Raw genomic sequence first — 22,531 nt, 5'->3', positions numbered from 1 at the left:
TTGGGGTACTCCGATTTTTACTTGAGCACTTTTACTTAGAGTATCCTTGATTCTTACCTTTTGTATTCTGTTAGAAAGAAAGCTTTTAATTAGATTTTGAGAAATTCCACGAATGCCTACTTTTTCAAGTTTTCTAAGGAGTATATTGTGATCTACGGTATCAAATGCCTTTGTTAAATCCAAAAATATAGAAATAGTCCTTTTGGAGTTATCCATGGTTTTATACAAATAATCAGTTAAGGAGAATATTGCATCTTGAGCACTAATTTTTGGTCTAAATCCAAACTGATTTGGAGACAATATGTTATACGTATTCAGGTAATTAAGTAATCTGGTTTTAATGCATTTCTCTAGTAATTTTGAAATGTGGGTTGTGAGAGAAATTGGGCGATAATTGTTTAATTCTCTCTTATCGCCTGATTTATGGATTGGGACTATGATAGCAATTTTGAATGGGTCTGGAAATTGTCCTTTCATTAGTGAAAGATTAAAAATATATTGCGGAGGGTGTAGAATATGTGAACTAATTGTTTTAAGTGTTTTACTTGAGATATTGTCATAGCCATTGGCTGAGTCATCTTTTAATGCAGCTATGTAATTCATTAATTCTGTTTCTGTTATGGGAAGAAAAACATTGATTGTGGTTGAGGTATTGCATGAATATCATATGTACATGTGTCATTAGGTTCTTTGCTGCTATTCATTATTTTGTCAGCAAGTTCTAAACCTATACCACTGAAATAATCTACAAATTTGTCTGCAATGATAGTTGGTTGGGTTGTTTCTTCTAAGTCTGTAAGATTTATGCTGTCTATATCTGAATTTCTTTTCTCCTTTCTACATGTTATATCATTTATGTTTTCCATAGGATTTTAGTATTGTTTGAGCTTGACATAATTTTATTAGAATAGTACTTCTGTTTTGCTACTTTAATGAGCCTGTTTATCCAGTTTCGGTATGTTTTATGTTTCTTAATAGTGTTTGTGATCTCGAAATTATTAGAGGACCTCATCTTTTGCTTTACAATTGTCTGGTGTAATTTGTCCTTATTCTAATGGAAGTTAGGATTCCAGTTGTGATCCATGGTGTTATCTTTCTGAATTTTGATCTTACATGTCTTGTGTTAGTAGAGTGTTCAGAGATATGTTGAGTTAATAGCTGCATAAAACTACTGGTCGCTTTGTTGACATCATGTTCATTCAGGACAGATTCCCAATTTTCCTTTTTTAAGGCTTTATTTAAAGCTTCATAATCTATTCTGGCATTGTTCATTATTTTTCCTTCCTTTTGTGGTATTTGATGTTTCTGGGTTTGTTTATGTATCAGAAAAATAGGACTGTGATCTGTGATACTAGTATGTAGAACATATGACTCAAAATTGTTATTTCTATGCGATTTAACATGTATGTGATCTATACATGTTCTAGATTTTGGGGTTATCCTTCTTGCAGAGTTGATATATGAAATGAAACCATTAGCACTTAAGGTGTTTATGTATTCATTTTTAATTTTTTGAGCATACTGACCAGTTGGGTTTAAAATGTCTATGTTAATACCTCCTATTATTATATAATGTGTGGCTGCAGGAAGCTGCTGAAGTGTATTTCCTAGTTCTTCTATGAATATCTTTGGGCTTGTGGAGGGTGATCTGTATATAGCAAGTATCAAATAGCTTTCTTTATTATATTGTAAGTTGAGTAGGCTACCATTGGCTGCTTTTAGGGTTTTCACTGTAGATATTGCAACATTTTGTATGGTTACATGTGTGTATATTTTTAGACTGTCATGTGTAGAATTTTGTGTGGGTATAAAGTACTCATAGCTCCGGGACACTGCCCTTGGGGCGGTAGAGGTGGGATCCCTCGCAGAGTCCGAGGGAAAAACCGAACCTGGAGGTTAACAGATGATGATGGTGATAAAGTACTCATTATATCCTAAAATAGAGAAGGGTATATCCCTAATGAGTTGGGTTTCAGATAATATTATAATGTCTGGTTTATGGTCCAGTTGATTTAACATAACTAGCATGCTATCAAAATTTGTTATCATGCCACTTATATTCAGGTGCATAATTCTCATTCCTGCAGTATAGTGGATTAATTTGTTCAAGTCTTGAGGGGTGTTTACAATGCCTGTGGTGTTATCATCTTGTAAGGTAATCCCTAACTCATGATCTGATTTCATATCCAGAGCCTAATGTGTAGTATTACTATTTGTAATTGCTTGGTGCACACTTCGAGAGAGAACTTCAATGTAAGTATATTTATGAATCACTTGGCTCAGGTATACATACCCTAACTTGAATCTTCAGTCTCTCAGCTTCGTAGGAGCTGCTGGTAAGTCAGCTGCAGTCTTGATTTGCAGTATGGGGCTGTCGTCATTTTTCCTCATGAAGATCTTCCCATTCTTGGTCCAAGCGAATTGGTAGTTCATGGAGTGTTTCATACTTCTGGCTAGCCAATATACCGGGTGGTACAGCTGCCCCTATTTTTTCCCGAATATATGCAACCAGCTAGGACGTAAATGCCTCTTAGTCCCATCTTGCGCAACACCTTACAGCAATGTTATGTGCAGTTAACCCGATGTAGACTTCTCCTCACAATGGAAAAATGGTACAAGAGGCAGTAAGTGAGGTCCATCTCAAAAACACTGTACCATTTTATGTAGAGCGTGTCCAATACTCTACTAATTTTTACGAAATGTTACTATACTGTACAAACCATAAACACGCCTATAGCTGTCGGTAGAGAATTGCGCACCTGATTGGTCCAAGAGGCCATTTTCTTTTGATAGAAAGGGCGGTCGTGGTATCATAGAAAACGTGATAGGGTAAGACCAATTACAGACATGTCAATGCACCACCATTTTGTACAGTCTCATCACATCGAAATTGATAGAAACGTGTTTTGCACTGTAGTTTATAATCTGTGGCACGCAAATGCTGTACAGCAGATGTGATAGCTTACGCCATGTAATTACTACCGTTAGAGCGATCAAAAAAGGCATAAAACGGGACCATAAGGCTGTAACTCATCAGTAACTTGTCGAAGCGGGAACTTCCGCTCTCCTCGTGAATACAGAGTTACAAGGATGGCGCTTGTACGTTGCAAATAGCTGCGCGGAATTACGTATGGAAGACGTACCTCGATAGGTTACTTGAAGCAGGAAGGGTTCCAACCATTCTTGAGTATGCATTTTTTAATGTCATTTCGTATTCGCCTAGGCATCGTTTACGAAGACCTTTCTGAAGTCTCCGATATTCTTCTACGGAAGTTATAATAAACAGGTATCATAAATATCGCCACATACGCACCGATTGTGAATACCACCTGAAACATAACGCTGGACTCATTCAACCAAGTAACGCGTAGAAAATGGTTGCAACTATCTGGGCGTAAGAGAGACGCGATTCTTTAGTTCACTGTGGTGTTTGCACATTCGAGTACAGAACTTTTAACATCAACGATCAGTATCGAAGCGATAGCCTAGGTAATTCCATTACTACAGAGCTACGAGACCAATTCTTTGTCGCCTGCAGTGGCTACATGGCACCAATCGCAGCGAGCATACGATATGTTAGCAGGCATTTAGAGTTCGAATCTAGTTACGAGCTTTTCAATTTTATTTTTATATTATACTTGTAAGGCCATTCGTAATAAATATTTAACGTTCTTAAGTCTCAAAAGTAATTTGCCACCTTTACAAAGAAAGCATACATACGAAAGGAATAATAACATGCGACTTCCATATGGCAAACGACTACAGGGAATGAAGCGCAGTGCACGTGTTGTCAACATTCTGACCCACCCATTCAACCAAGCAACTGCGCACGTTCGACTCGAAGACCAACTAACAGCGGTCTACACTTCATACGTAGGGCACATGAAACAGCATATCGTAATCCTAGCAGCAACGTGTGAGCACGTACTATACGGTTAGCACGAAAGCAAACATTATGTATTCACGGGATGATTATGTGAATATGGTACTACTTTATGGAGAAACAAGGCAAAATGCACGGGAAGCCAGACGCTTGTATCAAGAACGATTTCCTGGAAGAAGGCTGCCAACTGCAGATACATTTCGACGTGTTGAAAGACGGTTGCGTGCAACGGGGTCATTTCATACATTACCCCCCGTTCGGGATGCTCCAGTGACGTCTGGAAATAACGACGAAGCTGTTCAAAATGCAATTGCATACAACTCGCACACAAGCTCACGGGCCATAGGAAATGAACTGAACATCAGTCATTTATCTGTACTGCGAATATTGCACCGCCATAAATTCCACCCTTTCCATCAACAGCTGCACCAGGAACTTCACGGAGATGACTTTCCAAAACGGATAGAATTTTCGCAATGGATATTACAAAGAGTTGAAGCTGATGCGAATTTCTTAATGGACATTCTCTTTAGTGATGAATCCAGATTTCACAACAACGGAACTGTTAATCGTCACAACTTCCATTACTGGAGCGTTGAAAATCCTCACTGGATCAGAGGAGCTCGATTTCAGGTACAATGGGGCGTCAACGTGTGGTGCGGGATACTAGGTGACAAGATAATTGGACCATATTTCTTCGAAGGAAACCTCACGGGACGACGCTATCTAGAGTTTCTTCGTGAGTACCTCCCACTCTTATTGGAGGATATGTCCCTTATGACACGGTTACGGATGTGGCTCCAGCAGGATGGAGCTCCCCCACACTGGTCGTTGGCAGTACGGAACCACTTGCATAGGACATATCCTGGACGATGGATTGGACGAGGGGGTCCGGTCACATGGCCGGCTAGATCACCTGACCTTACTCCACTCGACTTTTTCCTCTGGGGTTATTTAAAGGAAAGAGTCTATGAGCAGGAGCCTGAGAGCCCGAATCATTTACGGCGGCTCATCACGGAAGCCTGCAGGCAGATTCCACCACATATGTTGCAGCAAGCAAGAATGTCTCTCCTCCACCGTGCTCAGATGGGCATTAACGAAGCAGGTGGTCATTTTGAACATTTGCTTCATTAATCGAATGGCCCTGCATAAGCCCATCGCACCGCTGTCGGTACAATCTCACTTTATTGCACATAGCTCTTTTAAGAGCTCCTTAAAAAACAAACATAGCTGAGTACCTGCAATATGAGAACTGATCATGATTTAGATTTGTCGTCAACAACACGACTCTCACGAACATCAACAACGCAATAAAAATATTCGTCGTACACAGGACTCGAACCGCCTACTAACGAACACCGGTACTCTCCTCTAACTTTTAGCAAGCTCGGCTACCACGGGTTGCTGTTTAGCGCTGTTGTGTTGCTGCTACTTCTAGTCATTCACCAATAATATTCTCTGTACAGGACGTTTCTGCGACACATAATTTTCACGATTCTTTACCATCAAGCGGTATTTTATCAATAATGCTGATTTGCTTGACACGAATAAACGAATTATGGAAAGCGTTGTAAGAGCAGACATTGTAGTGAGTAGTCAAGGTCAATATTTTTAGGTTCGACTATAATCTGCGGGTTGCATAAAACTGCGTGAATAGGGGCAGCTGTACCACCCGGTAGATTTTGGTTCTGTTTTGTTAGGTGTTCATTTAGATATACAGTTGTGTCCCCACTGAATTTAATATCTGCACAGAGAAGTTTCCCATGTTTTCTTTTCTTGTCCATGATCATGTTTTTCGTTTTACGCGAATAGAATTTTGCAATTATGAGAGGAATCTTCTTCCTTCCGTCCTTATCTGTAGCCGCTGGGAGTCGATGGCAATATTCAATGTCCCGTTCAGGTTGAATTTCCACTCCAACTGCACCTGCAACTTGAGATACGATCTCATACACATTCTCATCCTTAGAGACTGGTATGCCGGCGATTTCTAAATTATAATTCTTAGAATACGTTCAAGATCATTGATTTGATCCTTCAAATGATTATTTTTTTCTTTGAGAGCACTATTTTCAGCCTTGCTGTTGTTCACTTCGTTGGTTAAATTGTCTATGCACTTTTTAAGTTCACTGTTTTGCTGTAGCATTTCATCAAATTTTCTGGACTGAAACTCCAGTGAGCTGCAGACATCTTTCAGGATTTGCTGCATATTGTTCACAGCTTCACATAGGCTTGTATTGTCCGCTTTGACTTTATTCTGCTGAAAAGAGATTGAAAACGGTTTACACGAAGTTAGGTTATGTTTGCATTGTTTACAATGCCACAAAATTTCTCCCGGATTTGACAGCATTGCCTTAAAAACAGCATTTGAAACACGTGCACAGTTTAAATGGAACGTTTCACTACACTTCCCGTCACACTGTACATAATTCTCGTTCTCCTTGAGCGACACTTTGCAGGAACTGCACATAACATTGCTGGTATTGGGCGCAATGATGTCACGTCATATACATTACGTTTAATAAGATTAGAGGTTATGAGCAAATATCGTAAATGGGATAACGCCTGTATATTTGCTGAGGCGTTATAATTAATGAATAAATTTGAAATCTGACTGTGTACATATTCGTATATCTGTATAATATATTTGGACTTTTCGTATGTGTTGTTGGACCATTTGCACGGCACATTTTACACTCCTGTGTTGGTGCCATAGTGTATTCAACTGCCTGAAATGTGTACGTTAACGCCATCTATGCACGCGCAGTGGTACTTGTGGTGAGTTTGAACGCTGATAGATAGATAGCGTATAACTCGCTAAAATGTAGTATGTGCTGGGCGCTTTGGAAAAGGCTGTCTGCTATTTGAACTCGCTGGAGAATGACGCTGAGAACTGGGTCTCTCATGCCAGCTGGCGTATTCAACATGCCTAGTTCAGGCATTGGGTGAAAAACATTCTGTATCCCTTTCAGGGATTGGGAATTGTAAACAGTATGTATAGAATTAGTGTATAAGATGAATATGGTGAGGTATTTGTTTTAAAGTGTAGTGTTCCCTTGTGGGTGATAGTGATTGTTCGGTTGCTTAATTCATTATGGATTATTTGGTAGGCCTAATGTAATTTTCTTCATTTCTGTAAGTACCGCCTCTCTTTATTTGTGGATATGTTTTTTTTTTTTTTAATTTGTTTGCGCCTCGTAGTTTGGCGTTCATATTTTTGTGAGGCGTAATTTATGTTCGTTCATTTTCGTCTTGTGGACTTGTATTTTGGAGCCGTCGTATGTGCATTGTGATGTCCGCTGAACTCTTGACGTGTTTTGATCGTTTCTCATCTTATTTTCTTCGTCTTATTTAGTTTTATTCTGCTAAATTTGTGTGTGTTTCTAGTGACATTCCCTTCATGCTGGTGTTTTCATTTGATTTATTGCTGCCCGTACTTGTAAATTCTGCCGGTGTGTGACGTTAAATTTTATTGTGACATCTTGTTCTATTTATTTTCATTATTTTAATACGGGTTAGTTCTCCTCGGTAACTGTACATTTTGAACTGTGCACCGAACAATCTTTGTTGACACTCATTTTCCAAAATAATAATAATAATGATTATTATTAAAAGTTATTTAAAGTAGACGGTTATATTTTGGGCTATTTGGTGACAGTAAATTTCTGTATTATTCATTTTACGTGTAGTGTTTCTGTAGAATTTAAGGACATTGTTAATGGAGGGCTTTAATTACGTTTGCGTCATCATTCTTGCATTATTGAGTCGGCTTATCTCCTCGAACTCTCTCTGTCTGCCATTGTTGATTATCTGGCCTTATCTTTGCCTGTCGTTACGTAACTCTTGTATTGTTATTATTATTGTTGTCTTATCGCGTGTGGAGTCTGCCTCTGGATGCTGTTGCGTACGGATCTCTCAATTGTTGTTGTTCTCTTACGAGTGTGTATTCGAGTATGTGATTACTAACATTTTGGAATTACCTGACCGGTTCTCTCTTGAAGTGTACGGCACATGAACGATGACTTCTCGTTCTTTTTCTGTTTGTGGTTTTATATTGGTGATGCTTAATTTTACTATGCTATTCGGTTCTATTTCTGGGGTATGCTATGTGACTGATATTTTTCGTCAGAGATGTCTTGGTGATTGATTCGTGCGACGCGTTTTGCTTTTATCTTCTACTGCTACGCGTTCGGTGTAGTGAACCCTCCATTAAGAATTGGCCTTAGACAATTTATTTATTTGAAGTATAGATAACATGTTATATGATATATTTTAGGTTTATTCAAGGAGCTCCTTTTTAGTTAGGTCGCTAGGGTTAGTATTTGCTTTTAAAAATGTAGGCTATATTTTTTTAAAAAACTCTACTATTTACATTATTTATTTATTTATTCAAATTAAGAGATGGTATATTTATTTGTTAAAAACCTCACCTCAGAACTTATAAATTATTTGTTCTAATTTCTCTTCCTTTTAAAAAAAAATGTATATATGACTTAGACCTATGTATTTATTTTCATGAAACTCCAAATATTTCTTTCAACTAGATAAAATTGATTTATTTTACCTATTTATTTGCGGCTAAAGATGTAATTGTCTGTATTAATTTTTGAAATAATTACCGGTATAGTATAGTTATTTTTTGAAAAGGGTGTAGAAATTTTTCTTGTAGATGCTTGTTCTGGTTCCCTTGTTGATCCCACCCCTTTTAGTTCCTTGGAAAATGGGTCCCTTGTGTTAAGCATTCATTCTTCCACATTCATTTTAAATGTATTCTGTTTTTTGGGTAGCATTTTGTATTCGTTTCTCCTTGTTGTGATACGCTTACCCATGGTGTCACTAGCCGGACACCATTTTGATATCACTTGTAGGAGGGGGCGTGTCATTGTATACAATAAATAAATAAATAAATAAATAAATAAATAAATAAATAAATAAATAAATAAATAAATAAATAAATAAATAAATAAATAGGCCTAAATAAATATTGAATGTACTCGTAGGCACCATTGTGAAAGATGGATTATAATTTTAACACATTAGCTGTCACACTACATTTAAACGAATGAGGGTTTCTTTCTTTATTTCCTATCTGATTGTGCATATGTACTGATAATTAACCATAAACGAGGCAAAATGTTAATATTGAGGGACTGAAGGCGGCATGGCGGTCAACAGACCTTGATTTCCACGCCGCGGAACGTCTAGCGAGAACACTTCCATTTAAAATAAGCAGGGGCGATCTCGATCAAGACTGGATCACGGCTGCTCAGCACTGCTTTGTACATGTAATATGAACTGGCCCTTACCTGCCAACTGATTTACCAATTTGTAACATTGGAAGAAAAAGTGTATACTCTTTTAAATATATTTAAACTGTTATATTAGTTTTGAAAGGATATGCTTGTAAAATTTGGTTTTTATTGAGGAGTGTGTGCTCCCACAAGTAATTACGGTACCGTACTTACATGCTACATAATCGTAAAGTGTTACATTTGTTATGTTATAGTTGAGGCTTTTCTTTTTTTTTAGTTCTGTTTGGGCCAGCTATGGACCACGTGGTTCTTATTTCCAGCAGCTTTCTTCTTTGACCAGTACTCCTTCAGTCTTGCACTGTGAATGTCTTTTCGCTCATGAGTCCATTTCACACCTCCTCCCGGACGTACTCTTTTTTCTGTTAGTGACAGTAGAGAGTTTGATGTTCTGATCAACATTCTGTACCTATTCCTCTCATAGATTTCACTGGGAGCAATGTCCAATCCTTGGAGGTCTTTTCTGACAAATATTGCCCACTTGGCAAGGTCTGGATGCGTGTGCCGTCTTGAGCATTAGAATTCCTGATAGGTAGGGCTCCATTCTCACAGACGCGCAGGTCGTATATTAGGCGTCAAATCGTAGGACTTTCACTAGGCCTCTCCAGAAGCCCCACGCCATTTATTTATTTATTTATTTATTTATTTATTTATTTATTTATTTATTTATTTATTTATTTATTTATCTATTTATTTATTTATTTATTTATTTTAATGAATGATATAATAGAAAAATTGTTAGCGTAAATTGTATAATATTGTATTATAGGAAAATTTTCTTCTCTTGTTAATTTAATATTTAGTGCTTGACAATAATGTATTTTAGTGTACCATCTTCCACCGAGGTAGACACCACATTTGCAAATAAAGAGATTTTGATTTGACTCCAACGTGGCAGGTTTGAACCTGCTCAGTCCGGTGGTATCTGAGGGTGCTCAAATACGTCAGCCTCGTGTCAGTAGATTTACTGGAATGTAAAAGAACTCCTGCTGGACTAAATTCCGGCACCTCGGCTTCTCCAAAAATCGTAAAAAGTCTTAGTGGGACGTAAAGCCAATAATATTATTATTAAGAGTAACCGTATTACAATGTTTAATTAACCTCTTATTTCCTGTGTTTTAACTGTCAAATATATTTCAGTTTTAGTAGGAATGTGGTTCATTACTTAGGCCAACGATAATATAGTTTTTTGTTATTTCTGTAAGTTATTAAAATGTGACACTGAAAATTTTGGTGCAACACTCAGCTTCAGATACCACCAGCCACCACTGATAAACATGGTTTGGAGCTTTACCGCTATATTGAACAAGCTGAATATTTGGGACGAAGCGGTGTGGACGGACGGCTGCGATCGCCGCAGCATCTTGCGGTGAATTTTTTGTCTTCAACTGAATAATGGTGGTAAGGGACGTGTCTTTGAACAGTTGTTTTCTAGTCGTGTGCTTATAAAACTCACCGTGACAAAGACGTGTAATCACACATTTATTACTTTATACAACAAAATTGGTCTAAATTATGTACGGTTATCAAATTTTATAAAAATCGTGTTCGGAACACTTCTTTATACCTTCTTTCTAATTAGTTCACATATTTTATGTGAGGGGAGGAGTTTATGATAAATGCGACATAACTAACGTTGCTTTCTTTGTAGCAATAGAGCATTTAATAATATTCATTGAAATCGGCATACTATACAGAAAAACGTCAATGTAGGCAATATGTACAGTATTTAATAACATTCATTAACATAAGAACGCTGTACAGAAACACGTCCATGTAAGCTAGATGTACAGTATTTAATATCAAATCAAATCAAAATCTCTTTATTTGCAAATGTGGTGTCTACCTCGGTGGAAGATGGTACACTAAAATACATTATTGTCAAGCACTAAATATTAAATTAACAAGAGAAGAAAATTTTCCTATAATACAATATTATACAATTTACGCTAACAATTTTTCTATTATATCATTCATTAAAATAAATAAATAAATAAATAAATAAATAAATAAATAAATAAATAAATGGCGTGGGGCTTCTGGAGAGGCCTAGTGAAAGTCCTACGATTTGACGCCTAATATACGACCTGTGAGAATGGAGCCCTACCTATCAGGAATTCTAATGCTCAAGACGACACACGCATCCAGACCTTGCCAAGTGGCAGAATCTAACGGGGACATTTGGAACTGTTTCTCGCTAGCCTCGTGCAACTACCTAAAGGCGGCTATATCGAGCGGGATTTCCTCAAGGTACAGCCTGAACAGTCCAATCCGTGAGGAATTCCTCAACGTGTGTGGTGGCGTCCTTGAGGACGCGCTGGGTGCGAGAGATCCTAAAATCCCGAACAAAAATAAATTCTTTTCCGCCTTGAGGCCAAGACGGCCGGATTTTCCCAGTCTCTTGCTGCGTGTATGTGTTGACGGTAGTAGAGGATTTGTGAAGTGAAGTGATTGTCGGGAGTGTCCTATATCGCAATGTCTCGAGAACTGTTAACATAATTTATACAAATATACCAGAATGAACCTTTCTTGTGGCAAGTGAGTTCAAAAAATTACCATGATGAAAATTATTTGCAACACCACGTGAACAACCAACCACCACCAGTCAACCTGGAGTTGAACCTCGAGAAAATCCCCAAGGCCTTTTCCTTGAGGATATCCTCTCCGTGTGTGGGCGAGGGTTTGGTTGAGGAAATCCTCAAGGAAATCCCGGAGGCTTTTTCCATGAGGATTTCCTGTACGTGTATGGCTAGCTTAAGACCGATACAAGCGATCATGCTACCTGATGTTATACAGGCTTAGGCTCTTCCCTGCTGAGGTACATTGCACCGCGCTGTCCGCTGGGGAGTTGCCGTAGGAAAGCGAATCCCCTGAGTTTGATTCGAACACAGCAGCGTTTATTGGTCCGTTACGAAGCATTAGTACAGCGAACGACCAAAGATAGTTGATTTTAACATGTTTTCGAATAAATATTAGATTTATTAAACTAAAACATTAAAAGAAAAGACGACAAATGAAGTGCAAAATTACTGTGTGATGTGCAACAATACCACGCACCGCCCCTGGTGTTTATATAAGAAACCGACAGTGATGAAGGCAACGAGGTAAGTGTGTACATGTATGCAGATGACATGGTACTCGCATAGAAAACGCCCGTTCACTATGTAATAATATTGCTCTTCATAACGTTCACTCAGTATATAAACTTCAATTCATTAACAGTGTGACGTCACACAAGAATACGACTCACGCGCAATGCTGGATTCTCCATTAAGTTCTGATTTGTAGTTTGAAACCACAAAACAGTAGTTACATTTACGATATTAACTATCATTTTGACGTAGAATATGTCTATCCTAGTAAGAAATACGCACGTACTTCATATTTCCTGTCTCTCCCAAAAAATTGTACACCAGACTTTCTTCAATAGTTTAGAAACTTGCAAAAAATAATTAATAACTGAGTTGAAAAGAGCAAGTTCCAAGGAGTCCACACAAATATCTTTCAAGGTCAAGTGGCGCAATAGTGAACGATGCGCATATCCACTATTTGGTGGTGAAATCGGAGCACAGCGCGTGCAGTCAAATCCGTGTACGTGGGGACCATGACCTGATCGAGAAGTATCATTCGTTTCGTCTACGCGAGATCTATCGTTATCTGTAACAATATTTGTGAGAAAGCTTGACTAGATAAGTGAAAATTGCGAAATAATTGAGAATTTTGTGAAAATTCTCGAAATGTATTAAAGAAAATTTTATCTACACTCAGATTGATTTACTCTTAGAAGTACCCTTAAATTTTAGATTATTAAGTTAAATGAATAAAATGTCAATGTAAGGTTAGAAACATTATAGTTTATATTTTTCGAGATATAGCTCTAATAATAGTAATTATTATAAATTAATTTTAAAATGTTAAAATGATTTTTATGATGCTTTACATTTCATACAAATTACATTTCACATTAACTTTAAATTATAATTAACTTATTTTTTAAGTAGTTATAATGTTCAGTATATTATGTTTATACAGGTGCATAATTATATGGTTTGGCATAATAGCAGGCTTCATAGCCTGAGCCCCGCCATGTACAGAAAGACATTAATAAATAAATAAATAAATAAATAAACGTTCTTCAAATGAAATAAGTGGAATGAGTCAAAGGGAATATTCGAGGCTGAGCGTAAACGAACATATAGACCAGTGATGGGCACGAGAGCGACCCTTAAGGCTGATGACACACGTAGCGGTTTTTGCCGAGTCGGCGCATGTTTCTATTGTATCAGATGGGATGAAACAGACACAGCGATACTCGCCGATAGGCGGCAGATTTGCCGACTCGGTCTGTCACTTAGCTGGCGGTGCAGCGAGCGTTTTGAAGACTTTGTGCGCGTTCTAGCGCCACTGATTTAATACATTCAGCTGAATCACGGCCGACTTGATGCGTCGCTCTAGCGAGGAATCCAGTCGGCCATGGCTGAATTTACGCGGCGATTGCATCATTGGTAGGTATTCCTGTATTAGATATCATGAAGTATCTTTGAAATTCAATAATATACACGTGCTTCCTCACCTAACGTCGCGCTCACTGTGTTTTTTCCACTGCCTGCTCGATACGCACCCGATGACTGCTTATAAGCAGTCATTTTAGATGCAGATCGAGCAGGCAGTGGTTTCGTCACAGTCGGCAAAAACCGCTGTATGTATCAATCACAGGCGGCGGCCGACGCGTCTGCCGACTCGGCAAAAACCGCTCCGTGTGTCATCAGCCTTACAGAAGGTAGAAATATTCAGTCAGCAGTATGTATAGTTGAATATAAGAATAATGTCCAGGTAGAGAAGGTTACTAACACGGGCGAAGCACTGAAATGTGCCTATGATAAAAAAAAAAAAAGATATGTACAAAAAGATACACAATTTGAAAGCTATAAAAGTGGCTGGGATTGATAAGATTTCTGTGATATAATAAAGGCAATCGGTTGGAATATAGTGTCATAGGGATCTGCAATATTAATTTGATTATTGTATGAATGAATGGAGAGTTGCTATAATAGTCCCAGTGTACAAGGAAAAGGGATGATTAACATGAAGCGGATAATTACAAGCCAGTTAACTTGATGTGTGTAATGCTGGGACTGTACCTTAATTAAGGTCACGGCCGCTTCCTTCCAACTCTTGGGCCTTTCCTATCCCATCGTCGCCATAAGACCTATTTGTGTCGCTGCGACGTAAAGCCACTAGCAAAAAAGACTTGATGTGTGTTGCATGTAATCTGCGGGAAAGCACTCTTTCTGATTACCGGTATATTAGACGCATGTGCGAATTTACCAATTGGTTTGATAGAAAGTAGTTGAATTTTTGGAAAGGTTATTCCAGTGAGGCTCAACTTGTAGGATTCCAGCAAGAGCAGATATTTTAGATTCAGAAGGGACATGGGCTGTATCGCTGTTGACCTACTCAAGCCTTTTGGCAAGGCAGTTCATAGGAGATTGCTGACGAAAGTGAGCGCTATTGGACAAGATAAAAGAGTGTTTGAATAGGTGGCCAAATGTCTAGAAAGAACTCAAAGAATAAGAGTAGGTGAAAGATTATCTTATCCTGTAATGATTAGGAGGGAACTTCCACAAGACAGTGGTATTGGATCCTTATGTTTTCTTACGTATATAAGTGGTGTTGGTAAATAACTGCAATCACAGATAAAGGTGTTTTTTATTTTGCAATGATGATACTATGTAGAGAGTCGTAAATAAGTTACAGGATTGTGAGCGATTGCAAAATATATACAAAAAAGGATACCCTTGACAACTAGTGGTGGTGATTTTTAAGAGGAAGTACAACTGGGCTACTGTCCTCTATTAACACTAATCAGAGGGAAAGAATGGAAGGGGTCCAATACTTCGAAAAATGAAGGCATCGGCCAAAGAAAGACAACGGAAGTGAAGGGCATGAAATGAAAGATGCCCTAGGTTTCACGAACCTAGTATCGTCGGGGTCGGAAGAGAACAAGAGTTGGCCAAATGAGGTCGGATAGAATAGATGAAAGTGAGGAGCCTGGCATAAGTAAGTGGGAGCAATGCTAGTACTCAAATAAGGGCCCCGTAGTCGTCAACTACGTGTCCAAGTTGAGAGCCTCTTATGATAGGCAAGGGACACTGTGGATGTTATACTACCGCCTTTGCCCTCAGGAGGAATGTTGTGAGCTGGACAGCAGATGGTAAACGGGATGACATGATGGTGGTGGCTATTGTTTTACGAGGAACTACAACTGGGCAACCGTCCTCTATCACTCTCTCTCTCTCTCTCTCTCTCTCTCTCTCTCTCTCTCTCGTTCTCCTCAACCTGATGGTTGGTGGGTAGCATGACTGTCCTCATCCAACGACCTTCTATTATTAGTCGCCCTTTAATGCCATCGAGGAACCCTGCTCTTGGTCGTCCTCTTCTTTTCTTTCCTTCTAGTTTTCCTTCAAGCAGTGTGGTGCACCATGATGAATGCCGTAGTAAATGACCTATCCAACTACATCTTCTTTCCGTGATCATTTTCTCTAGACTGGTGGTTTCTTCAGCTCTCTTGAGAACTTCATTTGTTAGCCTGTGAGTCCAAGGTATTCGTAACATTCGACGCCAGCACCACATTTCGAATGCATCTATTTTTCTTATCGGTAAAGGCCACGAAGGGTGTGAGAATGAGACTCCCTTGGCCTCGAATACCTAATACCGTTAGGGTTGTAAAATAACGAGAGTTGGCCAAGATAGGCCAGAGAGGAAAGATAAAAGCGAGGAGCCTAGCACAGGAGGAGGTGATTATCGTTTTAGGAGGAAGTACAACTGGCCAACCATTCTCTATTAACAATAATCAAAGGTAAAAATTGGAAGAGTCCGACACTTTGAAAAATGAAAGTATCAGCCAAAGAAATACAAGACGTCACGCAGGGCGTGAAAATAGAAGATAACCGAGGCCTCCCGGACTTAACATAATTTTAGGACAATAATAATTTCTTTTGCCAATTATTTTCAAGTTTTTAAGTAATATTTGAGTTTTCTCGGTCATATTTCCAAAGTTCTTAGGTCATAGAAATCCAAGATCTAGTGATTAAGAACCTTATTTCCTGAGTCTTCACCTGAGACTACACCAATATTTTTCATGTAAATAATAATGTAACTTAACAATTTCATCCTCAGGTATTGGTCCAAGGGAAGTAAACTGTACAGATCATTTGACTGTGGTAGAAAATGATCGAACAGTACTCTCCACCTGCGGTGATGAAGCTGATCTGATACAAATTTTATCAGAGAGCAATACTCTGGAAGTAACCATAACTACAGCAAGTAAAAAGATGTTCCCGAAGAGAGGAGTTCTCGCACATTACAAGGGTAAGTTAAGGGTCAATTACAATATTGTATTCGTTCTTTCTCAACATAGCATCTCTGGAGGAGCCTATTTCTTACTAACAATCAATCAATACTGATCTGCATTTAGGGCAGTCGCCCAGGTGGCAGATTCCCTATCTGTTGCTTTCCTAGCCTTTTCCGAAATGATTTCAAAGAAATTGGAAATTTATTGAACATCTCCCTTGGTAAGTTATTCCAATCCCTAACTCCCCTTCCTATAAATGAATATTTGCCCCAGTTTGTCCTCTTGAATTCCAACTTTATCTTCATATTGTGATCTTTCCTACTTTTATAGACGCCATTCAAACCTATTCGTCTACTAATGTCATTCCACGCCATCTCTCCGCTGACAGCTCGGAACATACCACTTAGTCGAGCAGCTCTTCTTCTTTCTCTCAATTCTTCCCAACCCAAACATTGCAACATTTTTGTAATGCTACTCTTTTGTCGGAAATCACCCAGAACAAATCGAGCTGCTTTTCTTCGGATTTTTTCCAGTTCTTGAATCAGGTAATCCTGGTGAGGGTCCCATACACTGGAACCATACTCTAGTTGGGGTCTTACCAGAGACTTATATGCACTCTCCTTTACATCCTTACTACAACCCCTAAACACCCTCATAACCATGTGCAGAGATCGGTACCCTTTATTTACAATCCCATTTATGTGATTACCCCAGTGAAGATCTTTCCTTATATTAACACCTAGATACCTACAATGATCCCCAAAAGGAACTTTCACCCCATGATCGCAGTAATTAAAACTGAGAGGACTTTTCCTATTTGTGAAACTCACAACCTGACTTTTAGCCTCGTTTATCAACATACCATTGCCTGCTGTCCATCTCACAATATTTTCGAGGTCACGTTGCAGTTGCTCACAACCTTGTAACTTATTTATTACTCTATAGAGAATAAGATCATCCGCAAAAAGCCTTACCTCCGATTCCACTTCTTTACTCAAATCATTTAAATATATAAGATAATATAAAGGTCCGATAATACTGCCTTGAGGAATTCCCCTCTTAATTATTACAGGGTCAGATAAAGCTTCACCTACTCTAATTCTCTGAGATCTATTTTCTAGAAATATAGCAACCCATCCAGTCACCCTTTTGTCTAGTCCAATTGCACTCATTTTTGCCAGTAGTCTCCCATGATCCACCCTATCGAAAGCTTTAGACAGGTCAATCGCGATACAGTCCATTTGACCTCCAGAATCCAAGATATCTGCTATATCTTGCTGGAATCCTGCAAGTTGAGCTTCAGTGGAATAACCTTTCCTAAAACCGAAGTGCCTTCTATCGAACCAGTTATATCACAAACTTGTCTAATGTAATCAGAAAGAATGCCTTCCCAAAGCTTGCATACAATGCATGTCAAACTTACTGGCCTGTAATTTTCAGCTTTATGTCTATCGCCCTTTCCTTTATACACGGGGGCTACTATAGCAACTCTCCATTCATCTGGTATAGCTCCTTCGGCCAAACAATAATCAAATAAGTACTTCAGATATGGTACTATATCCCAACCCACTGTCTTTAGTATATCCCCAGAAATCTGATCAATTCCAGCCGCTTTTCTAGTTTTCAACTTTTGTATCTTATTGTAAATGTCATTGTTATCATACGTAAATTTTATTACTTCTTTGGCCTTAGTCTCTTCCTCTATCTCGACATTATCCTTGAAACCAACAATCTTTACATACTGCTGACTGAATACTTCTGCCTTTTGAAGATCCTCACATACACACTCCCCTTGTTCATTAATTATTCCTGGAATGTCCTTCTTGGAACCTGTTTCTGCCTTAAAATACCTATACATACCCTTCCATTTTTCACTAAAATTTGTATGACTGCCAATTATGCTTGCCATCATGTTATCCTTAGCTGCCTTCTTTGCTAGATTCAATTTTCTAGTAAGTTCCTTCAATTTCTCCTTACTTCCACAGCCATTTCTAACTCTATTTCTTTCCAGTCTGCACCTCCTTCTTAGTCTCTTTATTTCTCTATTATAATAAGGTGGGTCTTTACCATTCCTTACCACCCTTTAAGGTACAAACCTCTTTTCGCATTCCTCAACAATTTCTTTAAACCCATCCCAGAGTCTGTTTACATTTTTATTTACCGTTTTCCACCGATCATAGTTACTTTTTAGAAACTGCCTCATACCTGCTTTATCAGCCATATGGTACTGCCTAACAGTCCTACTTTTAAGACCTTCCTTTCTATCGCATTTATTTTTAACTACCACAAAAACAGCTTCATGATCACTAATACCATCTATTACTTCAGTTTCCCTATAGAGCTCATCTGGTTTTATCAGCACCACATCCAGGATATTTTTCCCTCTGGTTGGTTCCATCACTTTCTGAATTAGCTGTCCTTCCCATATTAACTTATTTGCCATTTGTTGGTCATGCTTCCTGTCGTTCACATTTCCTTCCCAATTGACATCTGGCAAATTCAGATCTCCCGCTACAATCACATTTCTTTCCATGTCGTTTCCCACATAGCTGACTATCCTATCAAATAATTCCGAATCCGCATCAGTGCTACCCTTTCCCGATCTGTACACTCCAAATATATCAAGTTGCCTATTATCTTTAGAAATGAGCCTTACACCTAGAATTTCATGTGTCTCATCTTTAACTTTTTCGTAGCTTACAAATCCTTCTTTCACCAGAATGAGAACTCCCCCTCCCACCTTTCCTATCCTATCTCTACGATACACACTCCAGTGCCGTGAGAAAATTTCTGCATCCATTATATCATTTCTCAGCCATGATTCAACTCCTATTACAATATCTGGTAAATATATATCTATTAAATTACTTAATTCTATTCCTTTATTTACAATACTTCTACAGTTCAACACTAACAATTTTATGTCATCCCTACTTGATTTCCAGTTCCCTATTCCCTTATCACCGCTCCCTAGGTCATCCCGTTTCCCTGAATGTACCTCCCTATTACCCTTCCAAACAAATTTCCTAACTTATACTAGTGCTGTACCGATACGTGTATCTAAATAAAAATATATACAATCATTTCCGTCTGTTATTTATTTACAAGTAGCAAAATACCCGTGCTTCGCTATGGTTTAAAACTGAAAGTTATTACTCAAAGTGTTGCATTTTGGAGAGTCAACTGTCAGCAGAGCCTGTAAAATACACCCTCAGTTCTTACGTCAAACGGTTTTGGAGGAATGATTATTTATTTTCTGATCTAACACTCATTTGAATACTGTACGGAAGGATTTGAATGTTTTAAACTCTATCTTACTTAACACCTAGGACGTAAAAGCGACCAACCTGTGTAATTTAAATTTTGTACGGTACGTCAAACATTACTGGAGGAATGAATGCTGTGAATGTTTTTAAGTATTTATTAACATTAGGATAGCCTATAGAAGACCACCCTTCATGTAAAATTTTAAGTTCATGCTTGAAACGGTTTCGGAGGAATGGACATTGCGTTTTTGAGAGTCAACCACCCTCAGGGGAGAAATATTTTGAAGTATACGATATTTTACACCTACGACATAAAAGAAGAACATTTGCGTGAAATTACAACTCTGTACGTCAAACGGTTTTGGAGGGATGAACGATTTCTTTTACGGAGCAAACCCAATTTAACACTTTAGGGGGAGGGAGGATATTTGAAATCATTTCCTATTTAAGAACCCAGGATTTAAAATATATACCGCTATTTGAAATTTTGTCTTCGTACGTTAAACTATTTCGGAGGAAGGAATGAATGCATTTGTTTTTGGATCTTAACCTCCATTTAACTCTCTGAGGGTTAAATTTGAATCAAACCTTCTGTTATTTAACACCTAGGATATCATTTGAAATTTTAATTCATAATTCAAAGGGTTTCATACAAATGCATATTTTTGTTATCATTCTTCAGTCAAAACCCCTTAGGTGTATTGTAAAACAATTTCGTTCACGGACATAACCCCATTTAACACTTCTTACTTAAACATTGTAATGCGCTGTTGCTACCACAAGAAGATAAGCAGGATATACATGTGATCTGGATTTCAATAGTTCTGCTAATGGACTTGTTCTTCTTGAAGCTGGACTCTTTGACCGCATGTCCTTCCTGGCGTCAACCAGATCAGGGGAGATAATGAGATGCAATGAATGACGTGATATATGGTAGTATGAAGGGGGCTCCGTGCTGAGTGGCTCAGAAGGTTTAGGCGTTGGCCTTCTGAACCCAAACTGGTAGGTTCGCTCCTGGCTCAGTCCGGTGGTATTTGAAGTGTTCATTTGTATCTTCTTATTTGTATCCTCACAAAAAGAATTCAACTCCTTTTGCAGTCTCTTAAATTGATTACCCCCCAAAAAGATATAATACGTGCTTCTTCATTTTTAAAGGAAATTCCAAATGCCAATTTTCATGTCCGTAACATCTTCAGTTTTCGAGATATCTGTATCCTAATAAAAATAACTTAACCCCGTTTTCAGTCCTTTTTACCCCCTAAGAGTTTTTCCGATAACAAAAACATACGTGTTACGGTACTTTATTTTTAAAAGAGATTAAAAATATCAATTTTCACGTCTGTACCATGTTAAGTTTTTAAGATATACTGTAGATATGCTCATTATAAATATTCACCCACTTTAATATTTCGCCTTAAGCAGATTTTCAGAAAACAAATTATGTGTGTTTATTACTTTTACAGGAGATACTAAATACCAATTTTCACGTCTGTAACACGTTACGTTTATGAGATATACTGTAGATAAGCTCATTTTATAAATTCACCCCCTTTATCACTCCTGTTCTCCCCTTCCCTTAAGTAATTTTTCCAAAACAACCCAAATGCCAATTTTCATTACTGTAACATCTTCAGTTTCTGAGATAGAAGTATCCTCATAAAAGTTATTCAACCCCTTTGTCACATTTTTTCACCTCCCTGAAGAGGATTTTCCGAAAACAAAAAAAATCGTGTTTCTTTGTTGTTAAAAGAGATTCCAAAACCAATTTTCACGTCTGATACACGTTAAATTTCCGAGAGATATATATATCTCAGAAATTCACCCCCTTCCCACCCCACTTAGTGACGGAATATCAAAAATTCCACCCTTAGTGAGTACCTACATTGTAATATAAATGTATCCCCAAAATTTCATTTCTTTATGTCCAGTACTTTTGGCTCGGCGATGATGAATCAGTCAGTCAGTCAGTCAGGACATGTTATTTTACATATATTGAACCCTTTAAGGTCCATCCCAGGATACCTACCTTCCTTACCTATTAGCAAATCGGCATGTGATCCTTCTCTTGGGTCGTCTAGGGTTCTTCATCACTTGCTCAGGTAAGAGGCGGGTTTCAGTAACTTAAACTATCTACTAAATGAGATGAATCGAGTCAAAGAAAATGACATTTCAACAACGAACTCAGTCTTGTCCGTACATACATACATACATACATACATACATACATTATCATTATAGACTGTTATGCCTTTCAGCGTTCAGTCTGCAAGCCTCTGAGAATTTACTAAACGTCGCAACAATCCTCGATTTGCAACTAGTGTTATGGCCTCATTTAGTTCTATACCTCTTATCTTTAAATCGTTAGAAACAGAGTCTAACCATCGTCGTCTTGGTCTCCCTCTACTTCTCTTACCCTCCATAACAGAGTCCATTATTCTCCTAGGTAACCTATCCTCCTCTATTCGCCTCACATGACCCCACCACCGAAGCCAGTTTATGCGTACAGCTTCATCCATCGAGTTCATTCCTAAATTAGCCTTTATCTCCTCATTCCGAGTACCCTCCTGCCATTGTTCCCACCTGTTTGTACCAGCAATCATTCTTGCTACTTTCATGTCTGTTACTTCTAACTTATGAATAAGATATCCTGAGTCCACCCAGCTTTCGCTCCCGTAAAGCAAAGTTGGTCTGAAAACAGACCGATGTAAAGATAGTTTCGTCT

General features: G+C 38.3%; 1 protein-coding gene across 1 annotated transcript in view; it reads left to right on the top strand.

Moving 5' to 3' along the window:
- The window catches only part of LOC136872005 (uncharacterized), a 340,785-nt gene that overhangs the window by 271,143 nt on the left and 47,111 nt on the right, over nt 1-22,531 (top strand). The window contains exon 4 of the mRNA XM_068227412.1: nt 16,369-16,560. Within this exon, the coding sequence (XP_068083513.1) occupies nt 16,369-16,560 (192 nt within the window). The remainder of the gene's footprint in view (nt 1-16,368; nt 16,561-22,531) is intronic.

The sequence above is a fragment of the Anabrus simplex genome, chromosome 4 (assembly GCF_040414725.1).
Source record: "Anabrus simplex isolate iqAnaSimp1 chromosome 4, ASM4041472v1, whole genome shotgun sequence".
NCBI lineage: Eukaryota > Metazoa > Arthropoda > Insecta > Orthoptera > Tettigoniidae > Anabrus > Anabrus simplex.
The sequence above is the reverse complement of the archived record's forward strand: the minus strand, read 5'-3'. Positions and strand labels throughout refer to the sequence as shown.